We start from the raw sequence: 20865 nt of genomic DNA, 5'->3' as shown, positions 1-20865 counted from the left end.
TCCCGCCAGCCATGCGCCGCGCGCTACGCGACATCCGTGCCGTCCGGCGCTATTTATAGCCCGCCAGCCCCGCGCCTTGTGCGAGAAGCGAGAGAAGGCAGACGTGGTCGAGCAAATTGATGAAAAAGTGAGTGTGAAACTACCAAGGCTAAGCGAAACGAGCAATATTATAAGGGGACGATTTAAAAAATAGCATTCCCGTTCAGGGTGAAGACACCCTTTGAACGGGGCCGTGCCGCCTGTATCGGGTCACAGTGCTCAACGCATGGTTGTTTTCCTTTCCCACAAGATCCAGCAATGCGAAATACATGCGATGATTCAAACCTCGCGAGTAAACCATGTTGCGGCGAAAATTATAGCGCAGTGACTTGCTGCGATGGCCAGCGAGTGACCCAAAATGGCGACGCTAACGCATACGTGTCTCCGCCCTTGCGGTGGACGCGCATGAATCGAGGCACCCTAGTAAAGAAAGGAGCGGAAGGACAACGCAGCTTTGAAAGCCATTGATAAGCAGAGAGCAGAGACACGGGAAAAGAGAGCGCTGTGAAAGGAAGAAACTTGGGTCGAGCGGGCGAGGAAAGCGGGTGTTCGGTCATCACAGTGGGGTTGCGTCCTATGTGTTTTCGCAAACGGCGGGGGCCTGATGGGAGATTCAAATTCACGGTCCGTGTGCCACAACTTCGTCTTCTTGCGGTTGGCGCGTTAGCGTACTGCTGCCGCGTGGGGCCGTCGAAGGTTAACTCCCACCAACGAGTACCCGCCCGCTTGCTTGCGTGTGTTCAGGAAGTGGTCTGGCCCGCATGCGAACCTTTGTACATCAAGCAGCGTAAAACGGGGGTTAAGAATAAAGAAAGGTTGGAAGAGGCAGAGAAGTGGTGTAAAATAAGGGAAAAACATCGGTTTATCCGCGCCAGGGTCCGTCGTATGAAGCGGACCGCCTGCACCCGAGCGTCATATCATTGTGATTTTTAATGCATTGTTTCTATGGGGAGTCAGCCGGGACGGCGCTGATCCGTCGTTAGAAGCGGGTCGTCGTAAGTCCGGGGCACTTGGGTTCCACTGTAATTCCTCAGTGTTGCTCCTAAAATCGCGCAAATTTGATTGTGAAAAGCAGCATTTTAAATGCACCAGACTTATTTTGTTTCCTTTTTATGGTCCCTTTGAACTGCAAAACATTTTTTTTTTCACACTTCGCTCATAATTTAACTTTCCGGATCGGTTGACGAACCCGTTCAAGCTTGCGAACCGGTTCGCGAACCGATTCGGGTTGTAATTCAACCGGAATTGAACCGGCAGGCACGAAATGTATTCGCTTGAACGCGAACCGTAACCGAAACGGTATGTTTTTTTCGGTTCGACACACTGAATCTTACAAACATGCATTGAGGCCTGCAAAAACAATTTGGGCATGCTAGCCCGAATAAGTATCAAAGCACGCTCATGCTAATAGCGAATATGTAGGGCTTACACGGCTGAAGAAGAAGACAATCCCTTTCCGTGGGATCGCGCCAGTACCCTAAAAGAAGAGAAGATGAAACCCGAACAGAAAACGAAAATACGGGAAAAAGAAAAACACCATGAAAATGGCAATGGGAGTGCACAATCGCCCACGGGAGGTGCAGACGAGGACGTAATCATTCACGAGAGACCGATACCATTAGGCATATTTATGATCGAAAAGCTGTAAATGAAATGTAATGTTTTTGTTGTCCCACACGTAAGCAGTAAGTGACTCCCTGAATGTTTGTTATTCTTTTTTTCTGTTTGCCTAGATCCTCAAGCCCTAGTTTTTTAAGCATCGTGAACAGACAAAACACCGACGAATATCTCAGATGCCTTAGAAGCTACAGCAATAACTGCACAAGTATTTACCATGAGGTTTCATGCAGACTATCCTGTGACACAAGCGTCACCCGTCCTTTTGAGAAAGTCGGCGAACGCTCTACTTCGCTTCTTGAAATCCTCGGGCCTGTGAGGCAATCCTAAAGAGATTAGCAGCGCTCAGCCGCCAGCGTTCGCCCATTGTGACTTTTTTTTCTCGTTCATTCTGCTCTTTCTGCAGTCTGTGTTCTGGCATTTTCTTTTACTTTCTCTCTTTATTATTTCTGCCGTCTCTTCTTTTTTTAATCTTTATACTCCTTCACCTTGTGCAGGATAACCAACTGCAGACTTTTCTGGTTGTCCTTCCTTCCTTTCCTGTGTGGTTTTTTCTCCCTTCAGACTTCAGAACTCTCACGTTGCACTGTTAGATTACAAATACCCACGCTGTGCCCATTCAAACGCTGTTCTCTTAGAACGAATGTGCTCGCAACCCGCTAGACGCCTGTCAGAGCAATTTCGAGTGTGCCATCGTGGCGGCCCATACATTATGATTGGAAGTGCATGCAAGGAAAGCGCCACTTTTGAACACACTTTTTGCGCTAATACCCGCGTAAACTGGATCAACAAAACAACTAAGAACACGTGTTACTCACTCTAAACTTTAAGGTGACCAAGCGGTTAGAGACTGCTGACAAATGTAAGCTATACATCGTCTTTTATGAGAACGAAGCTGAGGGGCCAGTGCAAATTTGTTCAGAGAATTCTATGAAATACAGCGTTCTCTTGGTGTAGTATCTATTTGAAGCATGTCAGAGGGGCAGCGCCCTGACAAGAAAGAAAATGTGAAAACGTTTATCGCTTCTGTTCACCATTAAAGATGCGCCTGCTTAACGCACAGCGACTTCCCCTGGCCTCTGCCTTACACCTTGGTGCGAGCCCGATACGATGCAAGAAAGTTTCATTCTTCATTAGATTACAATAAAGACTTTCAATTAGGCGGTATCGTGTACTGCTATAAAACGTGTTGGCCTAGAACCTCCTTCAAAACCCTTCCGGCCGTTCCCATTTCTGCAATCCCTGTCGATACAATTTAATTCCGAGCGTGCGCTGCTTGCCACATACCACAACTGCTGTCGCCCCGAAAGCCGATACCAAGCAAGCAATTTATTATGAAATCAAAATGTTCTTTGACCACAGACATAAGAAATTTTTACCCCTCCTTTATCCATAGCCAGAGCTATAGGCATCTAAGTTCGCACTGGCTCAATTGGATGGCGGCTTACGAGGATGCCACAGAAATTCCAGTCAGCCGAAGTGCGGAAGAAAAACATCTCGTGTAAAGAACATTTTATTCGTATTATTTGTACCATATTTTTTGCAAAATCAGCGCAATACTGAATATTTCTATATTTATTCTAAAATATGCACGACATAAGCGAGAGTCCGTCTTTTAGCGTAGTTTTGGTGTACTTATGGAAACTATATTTCCGTGAAAAATACCAACGGGCAACGACGAATTTCGCTTGCCCCTTTACTGTCTCGCCTGGATGTGCGAACGTCGGAGCTCCAAGGGTATGAAAGCTAGAAATGAGGGCATAAGGGAAATGGGCAAAATATCGGGACCGAGATCTACAAACCTGTTCTCACGCATGGTATACTAGGAAAGCTTGTGAGTGTCCATCTTTCATCAGGGGTTGGTTCCCAATGAAAAGCCATAGTATATTCATGTCGCCGGCCAATTGACAACTTGTCTCGCGATACATCGCATACGAGCAGCTTTGGGAATCGGGCCGCGGACTCATGAAGCAAGGAATTATCTTCAGAAATGCCGTTATTTACTCCTTCGCAAACAGCATTGACATAGCGGATTCATAAGTTACGCTACAATCCATGTATGCAAAGTGGCTTGATGATTTTGAAACACGCTAGATTTATTCTAAGGTATCATCACGCGCTGTTTAACGATGCAGAAAAACAAAAGAGAAGGACACAAATCGCAGACTCCAAGGTACATACAACACATTCACAGTCTGTGCTGGCATTGAATACCACCACCACTGAGATAAAGCTTGCTTACAAACAGCATAAATTATCACTCAGGTCTTCTCATGAAGCGCCAAGGGTTCGCGATGCCACTGCTGTGCGGTGGCGGTGGAGAAGCGATGTGTCGTCCCTTCAGGCCAAGCATCGTCTCCTGGAGAAGCGCGGCTCCCACGTACCGATGGTGACTAGGTGCAGCCCAGTCAACTTGCAGGGCTCGCGCGCAAGGGCCCTCGCGCCGACGCGCCCACACGGGAGAGGTGACACCGGTCCCGCGCATGACGACGTTCGGCGTCCGGTTCACGCGTACTCGCCGGGCCTCCTCCTGCGCACCCAGGCGCGTAGTCCTCCCTTGACCTTGGTCACCATTTCGGTGCTCAGCTTGAGCCGGTCCAGGGGCCAGCTTGACTTGATCGTGTAACGCCGCAGCACTTTGGACAGGAGCACTTTGGCCTCGCGGTAGGCGAAGCGCTGACCTGCACGCCAGAAACGCACAACGTGGATGTGAACGGTGCTTTCAATATTGTGGCATCATTTCCTCGTATCTTGCTTTCAACGTTTTCTTTTTTTTGTTTGCCCTCTGGCTGCTGTACCTGTGGTGTCCAAAATTCCCCACTAATTATTCTAGCCATCCCCCATCTGGCGTAGCAAGCCCTGTCACTAACAGGGCTGACCTCACCAGTTTACATTTAAAAGCCCCCCCCCTCCCTCCCCCAACCCCAATCTCTCTCTCTCTCTCTCTCTCTCTCTCTCAAACATCAGCAAGACGGGGACCACTGGGAAGCTATGTGCTTCGGTCTGTTTTTGAATAGCAGCAATCCAAAATACTGGAAACGATTCGTGCAAGTCTGCGAGCGTATTTTTACTAGTATTTTTTTTTTTTACTTTTACGTCCATTTCCTGCAGTCAACCGATTCCTTACCTTTGCTTCCGTGACCTGTCGAAGTGGCCAGCCATTGAACCTTTCCGTCATTTATGTTTTCTCATCAGGGATATCTGACCTCTGACCACAGTAATCTATCAGCGTGATCTTGCTAACCATATCCTCAAGCTTAAAAAAAACCCCGAGGATCGTGCGACAAAGAGACATATACTTGTAATCATAATACCCATGCGTACCTTGATGGCGATCACGGAAGCTCGCATTCACCGAACATTACCTTCGGAAATGCTTCCGACATTTCAGTACCCGACCTTGGAAGATTGACCAAGCACTCGTATTATTTTTTCCCGCGATAAAAAACATCCCCGTTTTGATAGTGCGAATGTGTCATACGTAACGTAGGCCACAATAAACGACACGTCGTAACGTGAATTTTGCACGTTGACGTGCCGAGATTTCGACAAGAAAAAAAGGAGGCACATCTTCTTGTCAAAACGTTGGAACCGGCTGGACTCAGGCCGCTCGCTTCTTTGTCCAAAGTTCGAAGTTTCACTGCTTTCTGGATATAATTTTAATAAATAAATGAGGCCTAAATAATCATTTAACGTAAAGTGTACGGCTAACGCAGCGTCGGATTATTTCGCGTCCACTATATTTTGCGTGAAGGTATCTTAAGGCCTTACCGATGCAGCTCTTTGGGCCAGCCGAGAAAGGTATGAATGCGAACGGGTGAATCTTTTTATCCGCCCCTTTTAGGAATCTGGAGGGAATGAACTCTTCCGGCTTCTCAAAGTGGTTGCTGTTCCTATGGAGTCCGAACATGTTGACGAAGACGGTGACACCCTTGGGAATGTCCACTCCACCTGAATAACAGAGAAAATAATCCCTTAATGAACGAGAAACCACAAGTATGTAAAGCCCGACTGTTCCGATGTGCCGTCAGCGCTTTCGGTTTTATTTCCTGGTTTGCCATAGTCGCTTTATATTATATCAACAGTGATAATTTTTCGTTATAAACTTGTTTGAGGAAATTGTGGTCCGTCTGCCCGTCTCTCTGTCACTAGAATCACCCGAAATGAAATAATAGAAGGTAATAACACACGATCACTCTGAAGTATGTATACTACACCGCGCGACTGTAGCAGCGAATTCGGTGATGTGGCAAAGCTCGTACAGTACGTAAGTTTTTTTTTTTTCGCAGCTGCGTCACATTCCCATACATACTGCTTATCTGAGAAAAATGATACTTACCAAGCGTTATGCTTTCATCCAAAATTCTTCCTATGAAAGGTATTGGAGGGAAGAGACGCATGGACTCCTGAGAATGACAGAAAAAAATGTCGCTGACATGAGTACTCACTGTGTTTAATAACCAGTTTGTATCAACTCCCCAAAACTGACGCTTTTCTCGTACCACTGCTAACATTTCCATTTCTTGCTGTGAGAGACTACGCGAGAAGATATGTTCCGCCCTAACGCTGATCTGATTAAAAACAACGCCATGAAAGATAACCGCTTCAGTTTGGCGCTTCGGGTGGCAAAGCATTTCTTTTACCACGATTTCCTTCCACTGAAAATTGAGCAGAGTACTTAGCGAATGACTCTAAAAAAAGTTGAGCAATGTGTTGAACAATAAAATCACCTGCATGCACCAGTGAATTAAGCAGTTTTACGGAGCCCTGCAAGCGGGGCAAGTCCACCCTAGCTGCCGTTGGACGCCGAGCAGTTATTAATTTGCTACCGGGTTTAAATGACCTCCAGCATTTATGACGGGTTCAGCAGTGCACATACATTTTAAAATCTGGCTCAAAATATGTAACGATCTTTTTCGCATGGCCGAAGCGGTGGCATTTTTTTTCACACTCCCCCGAACAGCTGTCCCTTCACATTCCCTTTCTTCCCCATGTGCATGAGTAAGCACAAAGCTGTGTAACCCCCTCGTTCAGATGGCTCTACTCATCTGTATTTTTTACAGCACGGATAGGGACGGGGCTAACCTTGCGCTGATGCTGTCTCAGGCCAGTTCAACTAACTTCAAGTCATTAACACCACTCGTTCATTAATATTGTTTTTTTAAGCGAAAGCTTTCGTAGTGAGACCGATTACGTCCTATCAAAAAACTAATGCATTTCCCCATTGAGCGATTGGTAAACCGAATAGCTCTGATAAGATCTCCGGACACATGGCGCGTGCGTGAAACAGGTCTTCCATTGTGCCCAGGCGGCTACTAAAAAATCGCGGAAAAGGGAATGGTTCTAGATTAGACAATAAACGCAGCGATCATGAAGGACTGCAATGGTAAACGACATATCTGTATACATTTAGCAGGAGAGTGACCAGAAATTTTGCTCAGCGGATGGGGGCTGAGATTGCACTTCGACCTTCTCCATATCATTTGTCAAGGAATTAAAAATATGTACAATAAACACGTAACTATCAACTGGTAACGTATAGTAGATAAATATTGACTGAAACTATTATCTGAAAATAATAACTATTATTTGAGGATATCTAACCATTAACTGTCAATTACAAGGAAAATAAATATTTCATAAAAATGTATTCGCACGTTCCGATAATTGGGGCAGTATTGCTATCACTGCTTGCAATTTTCTGCTTTGTCTACATAAGAAGACGTACCAGTTAAGGAAATATAAAAATGTAGAACAAATATAAACATATATGCCTAACAAACATGTAAGTAAAGAGCTAATTCATCTAAAACTAACAAAGCATAGAGTGCATATTTTCAACGTAGAAAGCACGAAACAAACAACTTGTAGGTGGAAGCTTTATTTTAATGTCGCTTTGTCATCCAATAATGTTTTCTTTTTCTCATTTTTTGCGCACACGCAACGGTTATGGACAAATCTTAAGGGGGACTCATCTGACCACAGTCCTATGGGACTTAGTATTTCATGAACCGCGAACTTAAAAAGCATCGTGTACCGATACGAAACGTTTCACAGATTCATATAAACGTTCCTAATGGCAAAGTTCGCTTCTTTTAGAAATAAATCACTGCTCTACTGGGATAAAAAATAAACTTTAAATAAACGCATCTTGTTTTATCCCGTTTTTACTGATGACGCTAGCTGTCTAGCAAGCAAGAGTTTTAGTTTTTTATTGCAGTACTAAAGTGACGTATTCGGCAAATAAGCAAACTAGGCCTTTGCGAACATTGATATGTATTTGAAAAGTTTTTAGTGTTGGTGCACGATGGTTTTTAGGTGAGTGGGTCATGAAGTAGTCAGTTCCATAGAAATTTTAACCGGTAAGTCCCCCTTAACACCGTTGTCTTTTATGATAATATATCATGTAGGACCAGCTTCTCAGGATAACTGCACCAAATTAGTGGCACTAAAATACGTCAAAATGTACACTTGTGGGGACAAAAGCGAGAAGAATATACAGGCTGATCAAAGTTTTGTCGACAGTTTTTTTTTTAAATAGGCGCTTAGATTTACGCGAACACCACCTCTGCAGTGAGGTTATGCGCCCAGGGGGACTTATAATTAGGATGCAAATATTGATGTAGGTGGCCTAAGTAACTAAAACTGATGAATTAATTTTTTTAGTGGCTGCAGTAACCAGGCATGTTAGTGTTGGAAAGTTAGACGCAATCATGGTTCTATGCAGTTTCAGTTGGCATAATTCTTCTGGCGCTTCCGTAGTCCGAGATATCACACGGCGAAGTGCCACTCGCATGATTACGCCTGCTAGAATTGAAGACCGGCGCAAAGCTCCTCCCTTTTGTTGTGTGTTTCGATAGTGGCTCCGAGTACTGCAGACTGCGATAACGCCAGCCAAGAGTGAATGGGCGCCAGTTATCATTTTTGCCTATGCCTCCACCCCTTTGTCGAACTAAACAACGTACACAGCAGGCCCGTCACAGAAGGGAGGAGCTTTGCGCCGGTGCAGACTGTCTTGAATGCGTAATCATGCGGAAGGCTTTGCATAGGAGTTAAGTACGCTAGGAGAGAAAGTGTTCCCCAAGAAAGAGTACGTGCACTTTCTCGGCAGGTATACTGGGAGTCTTGACCAAATTCCAGCATAGTTTCCGGCGCAGGTGGTTGCCTTTCCCGCCGTGCATGACAGCGCGACAAAATTTCAAGGGGGTTGGGGTGGGGGGGGGGGGGGGGGAGACTGCAACCCAATAAGCCTTCCCCCCTCGCTACGTCCCTGCCTTTAGATCGTTCGTAGATTCGTTTACTTAGTGCGCGAAAAGTCGTCCACTTCGCCGAGCAGAATTTCCTGTTAACGAGTTGCACGGACAGAAAAAAGCTTGAACAGCCACGCTGTCAAAAAGGCGAGCGAAAAATCGTCGTTTTTTATGTGCAATTTGGGTCTTTAAAAGTTTCACAATCGATTGGACGCACTTTCAGCGAAGGTTTTGACGCAAGAAAGCTTTCGCGCTTCTGTCAACTTTCTTTAGGAAGGGATAGTACAGTTTTTTTCACCCAACCCTTAAGGGATAGCCCACACTGTTGGGACATTTGAGGTGCATATGAAATCAGTGAATAAAAGAAAACATCCGGTATTCAAATCCACCTACCCGCACGTGCCCGTGCCCAACCCGGGGACCGGCCATAAATAGACATGAGCTGCTCTTCGTGGTATGAATGATTGCTGTCGGGAAGACGCGCGCTTTGTGGGATGAAAAGACGCGCACTGGCAGGACAGGTGCTATACCTCAACTAACTTCTACTGCAACAACTAAATTCTACTTCAAAGACCACAAGTGGTGTTTTTTTTAAATTTTTAACCACACAAGGACACTTTCCTTCGGTGTCGGCAGGTTCTTTCCCCATATCCAACTGCTGAAGGAGCACTACCACGTTAAGACCACTCACAACAGAACCTCATATTCTCAAAATAAGATCCCAGATACAGCATTTAGTTTTTGTGTAGAAAGATCCGTGGACCACTTACACAGTCTATTTCTGCGTTTTCCTACAGTATGCTCTTAGGATATTTCGTGCTTTTGTGCCGTTGCACCTGCGTAGTACTTTAACTTCGTCAAACAGCGGAACGCACATTCAAGCCGAACTTACAATGGGCAAGTGCGCGCTAGTCTTCTTTTTTACAGGGAAGTCGTGGTGGCGCATGCCAATGAATAATGCAGCGCACCGTCGGGGCCATGTAAGCTTCACCCCACGATAGCTGGCCCGGATATGCCACACTTACGGTGAAGTCCACATAGGGCTTGACGCACTTTTTTCCCTGTGCCTTTCATGTTTAGTTTTTCCTCCTTCCAATGCCAGAGCTCATGCCTGCCAGCTTTGCGGCGGCTGAAAGCTCTGCATTTACTCCGTGTATTGTTGGCAACCTTCTTGTTGGCAGCTCATGGGCTGGCCTGTGCATATAGGGTGCAACTTCAGGCCTGACTCTTGATTCTTCGGCTCCTGAATATTTGCCTTTTGTTTGCTGGCATCACGCTTCCTTAGCAAGGACATTTTGAAAGTGGTCACAACTGAGTACGGACGGCCTGCGACCTTAAGCCCTAACAGCTGGGAGTCGAGAACCTGATGACACCCGAGCACAATGTACTGATGTGTGGTCTTTGTAACAAATGTTAGTTAAAAGTTCGCGCTTGTCCCGTGTTATCCCGACCTCGTCATTTTACTACGGAAAGCCGGTGTCCTCACCAAAGATGCACCAGCTCGCCCAACACCGAGCTGTGCCTTATGCCGGATTTTTTGCCCGCTTTCCTGCTCGATCGCAAGGTGCATTTTAGAATTCGTGCTCTCGCTGACTTTCGCAAAGAAAGGTCAACGGCAATTTTCTTTTTTTCACATGTTTACTGATCTCGTGTGTTCATTCAACCTTTTAGTGAAGAGGCTCGAGGAAGCTGATTAAAATACTTTTTCTGAATATTTTATTGGGTGCTTCATTGTTACCTACATTTATTGAATGGTTAGATTTGAACGCAATAATCAGACTCCCATAGTACTGTCGATTATAAACGCAGAGGCCACATAACGCGATTCTCGGATAATTAAACTTCCACGCACGATGTGTTTTAAAAATATAATAGCCGCTATTCGATTGGAATAGCAAATAAATTACACTGATAGGAGATTTGAGAGCCAAAAATCAAGACTGTATGCCACCGTAAGCAAATGAGTACAATCAGGCCCGTGTAATTGGCCAATTAGGGGGATTAAATTATTTACAGCCTGAAGTTTCCTGCATAAGCTTTATCAGTTGGCATTTATTTATATATTTATTTATTTATTTATTTATTTAACATTAAATGAAATGCGTTTATGACTTCTTCGTGTATGTTTTATTGTCTATAGGATTTATTTCTTGATTCGTCTAATGAAATAAATTCGGCCACCTGCACAATTGAGATGCAAGGACTGAGCAAACACCAAAGCTGGTTGGGTTCACTAGCTTTAACTTGGCTTTTCTTAGGTCTGTCCCTTTCTTAAGAGAAAGGTGTTTAAAAAGAGAAGCTTTCTCTGTGCCCACTGAGTTAAATCAAAGTCCACAATCCACTCTCCTCACGACCAAAATCCGAACTGCCAAAGTCCGAAGCCAGGGTCCACTTCAACCCAGCCAAAGTCTAAAGCCAACGCCCGCGCTACGAACCCAAAGGGAATGGTGTGCGCCCCGAATGCGATGATATCGTATAGACGCCGGTTTTAATACGGCGAGGGATCCGGGTTCGATTCCAACCACTAGAAACGCTTTTTGTTTAGAATTGGCGGCTGATATTATTGTTCCCAGCCGCTGCTAACCCCGTACCCCTGGGGTCTTTGGGGTCGCCAGCGGTTGGGTCGCTGGTTAGGTTGCATGTAAAAGTTCCGTATTCGATTCTCGGGACCTCCCTGACCGCATTTTTTTTTTTTTCGCGAGGTGCGCACTCCCAACGTCTGCTCGCGGGCTCCTTGCCTCATTGCCCCTTCCCCTCACACTTCTTGGCCTAGGACTTTCCCCCGCTCCACGTCGCCAGCAGAATTTCCTGTTAACGAGCTGCACGGACAGAGGAAAGACTGAACAACTACGCTGTTAAAAAGGCGAGCGAAAATTGGCCCACATGACTGGCATCGTACTTCTGCTTGAAGTGGAAATATGTTAACCGTTCAGTATTTACCCATACAGAAAAAGCTATCATGTTCTTGTTGTGAATTATTTGTTTTTGTTTTGTTTGTTTTTTATTCATTGTTGCTGCGGCGTGTTGCTGCCCATTGCAATCTTTGATTACCGTTGTTACTCGTTTTATAGGATGTCAATTTTTTTTGTTTCGCCTTTCGTCTTGTTTTTCTTTTTTCCCTTTTCTTCTCTTTCTTTTGCTATCGGCTCCGCTGTCGTTTGGTGTTGCCCAATGCTCTTTGCTCCAAGCTTTTACAAATGCCTCTGTTGATTTTTATTTTTGTATATTTTGTTTAGTACGAGATTCATGATTCTGTTTCTGGACTGAACACTTTTTGTGTATCCCCTACAACAATGCCGTCTGGGCGAATGTAGTAAGCTGAATAAAATTAACAAAATGCTCAATGATGCTAGTCAACATTTGGGGCTGAGACAAAGAAATAAAGTACGCGTATTTGTGGGTACAAGGTATGAGGGCAACGTAATGCCAAATATTGCGAGCACACAAGGTTTTTCACATCCACTTGCAAAAATACTCGGCCACCACGCCCACGATCCATCCAGCTTGTAACCTATGAAACTTTCGTCTTCAATAAGTTCGCATTTTCGTGTGAACAGGCCCCTAATGGCAATTCCTTGTTCATCCGCTGTGTTGTTATGCTCCTTCATCGCTGCCTCAAAATTGAAATGCAAGAACACCAACGGTTACTAACGAAAATAAATGTTTTCGCCCCGGCCAGTTTCATTCAGTAGGAACGACCAGGGCCAGCATATATATGGACGCGCACACTGCGCCACCATTTTAAATGCCTACAAAAATTAACTAGCAATTTTGAACACATCAAGATTCCGTAAATTTAACAGCTAGAAATAACATCATCTCCAATTAGCTTGTGACTAGTGTTACAAAAAATCTGAGGACTTTTTTCCACACTATGTAACTCCAGCAGGTAAAGTCAGGATTAGCTCTGACGTACGCTTATGTGTGAGGGAGGAACCGAAGAGTTTTGTCTAGGTGCATTGCGCCGCTGAAATAACTTCGATTTGCTGAATCTGGTTCATGTACCACCTAGTAGAGAAGGGTGGACTAATTACACTCCTCCGATGGTAACTCGGCTGACACCAGCCTGACACCATCATGTCCCTTCGAAACTGTTCGCTAGAAGCGAGTTATAGAGGAGCAGAGTACAGTCTAGGTACCGGTATATCCGGAAGGTGACCTGCCCACTGCACGGGCGCAAAGGCGGCGAAACTGTTTGCGCGCACGCGCACGTGTGGGGAAGGCGAAACGGCGCCGTACTGGGCCCGCTGTCCACCGCACTATAACTATTATTATTATCCAGCTTCCGCTGTATAAATTTTAACGCTAATAGCGGGGAAGGAACGGCTGCTTCTAGGTCACTCCCCATTCTCTTCTTGCAGATAACCATAAATTTGCTGACAAAAACGACTCGGCTACGCGGAATGGTGGGCGCACTCCACGGTGAATGGAGGACGATAACAATAGAATGAAAGGTCGCCGTGACTACCGCTAGTTGCGGCAACTCCGTGACGGTGAGCTGCGTCATAGGATGGTTCCCCTATTCTAATTAAATAGTAGTAAGCTTCCGCTCAACTTGGCGTACCATGGTCCGGCCCCTCCAGTAGACTGCGGCTCGTACCGTTATTAAGACGAGAACACTAAATGGCTCATTAAGCCGAAAATCAGCCGTCTGGTGTCGGCATCTGTAGAAGCGAACCGACTTTAAAAATGATTGAGTTGAAGAACATGAAAATTTTACTCCAGAAAAGCTTACACTCCCGCCATTAAAGTAACACTAAATTTGGTTCTAAAAAATATCCCGTATTATTGGTGCTTGCCATTGCAAATTCCCATAGAATGAAAAAAAAAATCAATTTCCGGTCCTTGTAAAATTCGTGTGAACCATCTGTGAAAAAAAATGTGAGTTTTCAGAAGTTTTGACGAGTTTTCGAAAGTCCAAAAGTCCAAACGATTGCAAATCTGGTCATGTCGAACCAATGTATGAATTTGGTGAACCTTCATGTCCAAACCATTACCGCCCGATTTAACTCACATCTGTTTGTTGCAAATTTCTTGAACCTATAATTTTCTCCTACATTATGGGACTGATTTTCGAATAAAGTGTTATTCGAAAATCAGCATTCGTTCAGAAACAAGCGGTCCTGCCAAACGACGTTGTTTAAATTAACCATAAATTCACATCACTCTTTGCACAAATTGCTTTATACAGATGCAATATTTAGCGACTTCTCGAAATCATTCGATCGCGTACCTCACAAATGGCTCATCCAAGAAATAAACTGCCTAAAGTTAAACTAAAAAGACTACCCACTTGATTAATGAGTTTTTATCTGGTTGCTCTCAAAATTTAACTATAAATAATAATCTCTAAAGTTCTGTTGAGTAAGGTCAGAGGTACCTCAAGGGTTCAAATTAGTGCTTTATTATTCCTTATATTTATACATGTCATTGCGAGCATTATAACTTTAACAATACGGCTGTTTGCCGACGATTGTATAATTTATGGGCAGGTCCCCACCCCTGATGGTGCTGCAATTGTGTAAAACTATTTAAATACCCTAGGTGAAGACTGTCGCGTGTGGAAATTGGAAATTAACGCAGAAAAAACAAAGGTCCTGACATTTTCTTCGAAGTTATGCACTCCAGCTAATCAATACAAGTTATGCAGTTCAATTATTGAATGAACTTATTATTTCAAATATCTAGGTGTGATCTTTACTCCGGATTTAAACTTGACCATGCATGACGGGGTGGAGTGCATTCGGCAGGCATTCTTAGATAGGGAATGGCAGCCTACCATTCTCCCTGAAGAAGAAGCTGTATGACAGCTGCATCTTACCGGTACTCACCAACGGGGTAGAAACTTGGAGGCTCACTAAGAGGGTTCAACTTAAACTAAAGACGATTCAGCACGCAATGGAACGGAAGATGATAGGTGTAACATTAAGGTACAAGAAGAGAGCGGAGGGGGTCAGGGAACAAATGCGTGTTAAGGACATATTAGTAGAAATTAAGAAGAAATGGACGCGGGCAGGGCATGCAATGCGAAGGCAAGATAACCGTTGGTCATTAAGGGTAACAGGGTGGATCCCTAGAGAAGACAAGCGTGGGAGGGGGTGGCAAAAAGTAAATGGGCAGATGAGATCAGGAGGTTTGCGTGGATAAATTGGTCGCAGCTAGCACATACCGGGATAATTGGAGATTAATGGGAGAGACCTTTGCCCTGCAGTGGGCGTAGATAGACTGGTGATGATGATGGTTGAAGACATGGCAAACAAGGCAGGGAAAAAAACTTGGCTTTTTGAAGCGCCGTTTATATGTTGCACACTGTAACACAAAATTTTGGGCATACAATTCTCTCATCCGAGCAAACGTCAATTACGCCTCAATTATTTGGAACCCCCCACAGCTATTCTGTTTGACTGTATCGAATCTATTCAAAATAAAGCTTCCCGCGTCATTCTGCGCTCGTACTCGCCACACCAAATTGAAACAGCATTAAAACAGATACTTAATCTGCCGGATCTAGCACTGGGCGTAAATTTTTCCGTTGGACTTTTTTTAAGTACCTAAGTTATGGTGATACATCTTCTCCGTGTGCTCATATTTTTCGGGTCTATCATCTGTGAAACCGGCCAGACAAGAAATAGTCTCGCCCACATTCGCAAGGACCAAAAGTGTTAAAATTCTCTTTTTGCGTTGCCGTTAAGCGAGTGCAACAAGCTTCTCCACGAGACTGTGACAATCTGTCTTGCGCACATTTCTTGATGTATAAAATTTGAACTGATACTTCTTGTGAGCTGTGAGCTCTGTGGTATTTTTTTTACCAGTGTAATTTTTAAAACTTCAACGGCCTTGCGGGCTTCTTCGACGCGAGCGGTGTACGCGTGCAAATGTGAATTGCGCCATTATTCTAGAGCTGTCTTTTTTTTCTGTTTCACGAAGTGTACCTTTTATGCCGATGTGTGTTTGACTCATGTGTGCGGTATTTTTTACACGTGTTGACGTATACCTTCTATGGATAGTATCACCCCCCTCCCCCTTGTAGTTCCTCTCGGGGCATTTAGGGTATTCAAAAAATTAAATAAATAAATAAATAAATAAATAAATAAATAAATAAATAAATAAATAAATAAATAAAAGTTGCAGGGGACATCTACGTTCAGGTCTTAAGAAGTAAGGCGCGATAGCCTTACCCCGTCGTCAAGGGAGAGCTTCGAACAGAGCTGCTTGGAATCGCCATTCATACTCTCCGAGTGCTGAAATTTAACCTAACGAAACTAGCAACTACGGCACTTCTGAGTACGAGGTCGCGGGTTCGATTCCCGGCCGGGGCGGCCGCTTTTCTGATGGAGGCGAAAAGCAAAAACGCGCGTGGGTACGAGATTTCGGCGCACGTTAAAGATCCCCAGGTGGTCAAAATTAATCCGGAGCCCTCCACTACGGCGCGTTTCATCGCCTGCGTTGCGTCGGCGCGTTAAACCCTACAATCAATCAATCAAAACTACGGCTTTGTGTGGGAGAAGGAGCTTCACTGCGCAGAAGCAGCAACTGATGAAACCACGTATCCTTTCTGCCTTCTGTGCAGCAGTATCATTGCGGGCAAGCGTATACAGGCCTGCCTTCTCCTTTCAACATTCGGTTTTAAGCAACTACGCCCGATTGCAGCTTCAGGCGCGAGCTCTGTTTTGGGTGCGCATACGTAGTACTTCCCGGTTGACGGAAACACTGTCTTCCGTGGTCGCTTCATGAGCACGGCTGATAGCAGACTGTTAGCCTTTGCGGAAAGTCACCGGTGAACCCCGTAACGGTATCTTGTCAACAGTGGCTCATCGGCTTTATGAACCGCTTTATGAATCGCCACGCACAATTTCTGTCATAGCATTCGACGTAGCACCATTACCCTGCTTCCCACCCTCCAGTTAACCTTTGTATCTGGCTGCCTCATTCGTAGTTTCCGGTTGGCAGTGGTGACGTATTTCCGTGGACACTTTATGAGCACGGCTGATAGCGGACGGCTAGCGGGCAAGCCAAAATCGAGAAATAAGCCTAATGACGCTATCGCTTAACAAACAAATAAATAAATAAATAAATAAATAAAAAAATTCCCTCGCACTTCCCCGAGGGGGAGAGTGTGTAAGTGCGAATGCACGGTTGTTGATTGCTCGATTACGGTGGATATCGTGATCTTAATGAGTAGTCGAGAGATTACACACACGCACACAACTACAAAGAAAGATATTTCACTCGTTATTGCTGGTACCGTTGCCCGGTCCGCCATCATCGTTATCGAGATGCAGGACCAGCGACCGCTCTCGACGACGGCGCGCGCTCGACTAATACCCTCCCGCGCCACGCGGCCGCTACACGAGCGCCCTCACGCGTCGGAATGCGGAGCGCCCGCTACGCGAGCGAGAGCTCTCCGGCCCGAAGTGGAGAGGAGGCGCCCAACACCCGCAGTCACTGAGCGGAGAGAAGAGGAGGAGAGGAGCGCCCGCCGTTACGGCGAGGGCTACACGAGCGCCCTCACGCGTCGGAATGCGGAGCGCCCGCTACGCGAGCGAGAGCTCTCCCGCCCGAAGTGGAGAGGAGGCGCCCAACACCCACAGTCACTGAGCGGAGAGAGGAGGAGGAGAGTAGCGCGCGCCCATCTCCCCCCGTTGCTAGGGAAGACGAGGAGATCGCGCACCCGCAGCTGTTGCTATGCGGACGACGGCGGCGGACGATTCAGGCTGGCTTAAGAAGTGCATTCGCACTTAAAATGAAACGTCTTGATATTGAATGATATCGAATCGCAATACATTTTAGCAGGTTAAGTTGCAAGCCAGCAAAAGTTTTTTCCGCTTTGCGGCTAGCGTTGAGGAGTTCTGTCTACGGCTGTGCGAAATCATTTGGTGAATAAGCCGCAGCTGCGGTGTACGTGGGCGAAGAAAATGGCAGTGAATGTAGTGGACCCTTCCGCGTTCCACCATTTTGGCAGTTCCTGCACACGCGGGCATGAAAACGTTCCTTGTAAATCATGTGAGGTCTAAGTCTCCATTGTTGACTACTGAGATGAAATTCTGCCATAAATACCAACCCAGTGTAGGTTATGAAGATGTCCAACAAAGTCATTAGATAAGCCTGCGCTATCCTAATTAAAATGATCTCAATTCAAGACCTACGGGTGAGCTTGACTACTGAGAAGGAGCAGAGATCGCCTTGAGTAAATATTCATATGGAAAAAATTTCTTTTGGTAAGAGTAACTAGGACAACTCTGTAGGTGACCAAGCCTCTTAAGAACTACTGGGAGGTTTGGGAGTTTCAGCTGATGCGTGGCCTAAGGAAAATCCATAAAAAACAGCTTCGAGAAGTATTTTTGTGCAATAATTGCGTTATAATACATGCGCACAAGTTTTGGCTACATTTGGAGCGTCGCGAGGACGCAGCGAGGACGGAGTTTTCATCCTTCAAGTACCTTGAAGCACGCCTCGAGGTACTCCATCCGGTCCGTGTCCTCCCTTGTAACGTCCCGGCTATCGTCGTCCATAAAAATGGCGTCCATTTCTTCCTGGACTTTCCTCTGGTGCTCCGGATGAAGGCCCAAGAGGTAGAACGTCCAGGCGACCGCACTCGAACTCGTGTCCTGGCCCTGTGTTAAAACCAGTTTGTTCAACCGAAGAAAAAATGCAGGTTCAGTTATTGTTTGGGTGAGTTCATTTCATGCCGGTTTGCAGCGAACCTGTTCGCGAATCCATTCTCCTCTCGCTTGCGAACCGGCTTCGTTCCGACCCGGTGCGCGAGCGTTAGACCCGTTCGCGAACTGGTCCGGTTAGTTAAATTATTAGTGAAGTGCGAAAAAATGTTTTGTAGAATGAAGGAACCCTAAAAAACCATTCTGGTTCATTCAAATGCTCTTTTCTCTCGCCAACAGCGCGCGCATTGGTACATCTCTAAGAATGCGTGAGCATCTCCTCCCTCTCTCTCTTGCAAACTTGAGGCTCGGCCCGATGCGAACGTCTTCCGCCGGTTGTAGAAGCCCGTAACACTACGATTCTCGCACGCACCTTGCACGTTGCGATATCGAGCTTTATGTTGTACCTCTCTCTGTGATCCCGTTTGTTTCGCTGCTAGCGGGACGGCACTGGAAGGCTCAACTTTCTTTTCGCTTGCGGTATTGTGCCAGGTAGAGGAGAGGAAGAGAGATGATTGCATCAATATTGTGATGACTCTGGCATCACAGCACGGCACGCGTTGCGTGCATCTGAACTTCACAACAAAATTATGGTATGACCTACGGAGCCACTGTGCTTTTAGTGTATTTCGACTATTGAAAAGGTTAACTCGTGCAATAAATACGACGTATAGGGTGCGAATGGCGAATTTTCGTTGCACTGAAAGAACAGCCGCTGGGATTGTGAGAGCGCCTTTTTTTTCTAGCTATTCCGCTCACCGCAAACATAAGCAGGTCAATATCCTTTCGGACTTCCTGCATGGTGTAGCTTGGATCTTTCAAGTGCTTGTCGAGCATGATATCTAGGACAGCCATGCGACGCTCGGGCTGAAGCCCCCCTTTGGCCTGGTTGTCTTCGTCGCTGTCACTGAGGGCCGCTTGGTTTTTGTACACGTGGAAGGTCTTCTTGCGTTCCTGCATGATCTGGAAAAACAAACACAAAAAGAAAAGAAGTTGCAAAACATTACTAGCGATCTTTGCACAGCTTACAGATGCAGTCGATGCGTTCAAGTATTCATCTTCGCCCGTATATGCTCAGCATTTGGCGTTGTTTTCGTAAAGCATTTTTTTCCTCTTTGTTCGGCATAATATCGTTTGCTCGTGCATTCAACGTACGACCAAGGAGCGGTACGCCGTACAACTTTCCCCTTAGTTGACAGTGCGTGTGGTAAGCTCCATGTTTTTCTCCACGTTCTTTTAATTGCAGTGGATAGTCCGTGCCACAACTTCTGTCGGTTTTTTAAGCATCTCCGCTACAAATATCCTCCACTGCACCCCTCCTTTGCTAACACACGAGCATACACCTGGCGACGTATGCAAACAGATACCTACAACTGCACAAGGCTTCCCCACATTGCACTTGTACTCTACCTCCATAACTGTTAACCACGTAAAAACCCACTAGACGCTTTCCACATTGTCATTGAACGCCCGCACTTCCGACCGCTATTACCCGAACAAACACACACCCCATCCAGTAAGCAGTGGGAAAGGCTGCTCTAACTGCGAAGAACAAGCTATATATTCTGGTCGACCACGCTCTTACGGCGACGGCCTCTTGCGGCCTCCTGGACATAGGAGGCTGTCCACGCCCCTTCCTTTGGCGTTTTGCTCTACTGCAAACGTTCATTCATCATCATCATGCTGTCATATGCTGCGAACGTATATATAGCAAGTTTTTTTCTCCTCTATTCCTTGTATCTCTAGATACGGTCGAAGTATTCCTCCCGGGGGAACGGCACCAATTGCTTCACCCCCACAAAGTCATTTCACCCAAACAATTATCCCCATCAAGTAACTCTAGAGTGAAAACAATTTTTCCTTCATCAGTATACCGTCGTTTTGAACTGTTGACCCGTGTTTTGACTGTTAACGCATGCTCATTTTTTGGCAATTCTTAATTGCTTCCCGCCGATAACGTACCGAGAACTTTTACCACGCAATCAGTGTTAGATTCTTGATAGCTGGTACCAAGCTCGCGTGAATGCCATCACTCACAACGTGCGGAAAATTTCAGCAATGACAAGTCACTGATAGCGGTAAGTTCGTCAACGACGCAGATACGAGTTTAGAACAAAGCCAAAACTTATTTGACATTTTAGTGGGAGAACACCCGCTCGATCGAACAAAACAGTAGCGGCCCATTACTCCGTATCTCTCCCCTTATAATAATATACAGCATCGGTCCATACTCATCAATCTTTATGCGTCTTAGGAAAAAAAACTGAATACAGCAAATGACGAAGCAACACTAATTCCTTATA

General features: G+C 45.7%; 1 protein-coding gene across 1 annotated transcript in view; it reads right to left on the bottom strand.

Moving 5' to 3' along the window:
- Positions 1–3156: 3156 nt before the first annotated feature.
- The window catches only part of LOC144139705 (cytochrome P450 4C1-like), a 100426-nt gene continuing 82717 nt past the window's right edge, over positions 3157–20865 (bottom strand). The window contains exons 7-11 of the mRNA XM_077671992.1: positions 19322–19525; positions 18347–18520; positions 5996–6062; positions 5428–5607; positions 3157–4337 (exon numbers count right to left, since the gene is read on the bottom strand). Coding sequence (XP_077528118.1) covers positions 4162–4337; positions 5428–5607; positions 5996–6062; positions 18347–18520; positions 19322–19525 — 801 coding nt within the window. The 3' untranslated portion in view covers positions 3157–4161. The remainder of the gene's footprint in view (positions 4338–5427; positions 5608–5995; positions 6063–18346; positions 18521–19321; positions 19526–20865) is intronic.

Source organism: Haemaphysalis longicornis, unplaced genomic scaffold (assembly GCF_048455015.1).
Source record: "Haemaphysalis longicornis isolate Haplotype H1 unplaced genomic scaffold, Haemaphysalis longicornis Haplotype H1 scaffold_1, whole genome shotgun sequence".
NCBI lineage: Eukaryota > Metazoa > Arthropoda > Arachnida > Ixodida > Ixodidae > Haemaphysalis > Haemaphysalis longicornis.
The sequence above is the reverse complement of the archived record's forward strand: the minus strand, read 5'-3'. Positions and strand labels throughout refer to the sequence as shown.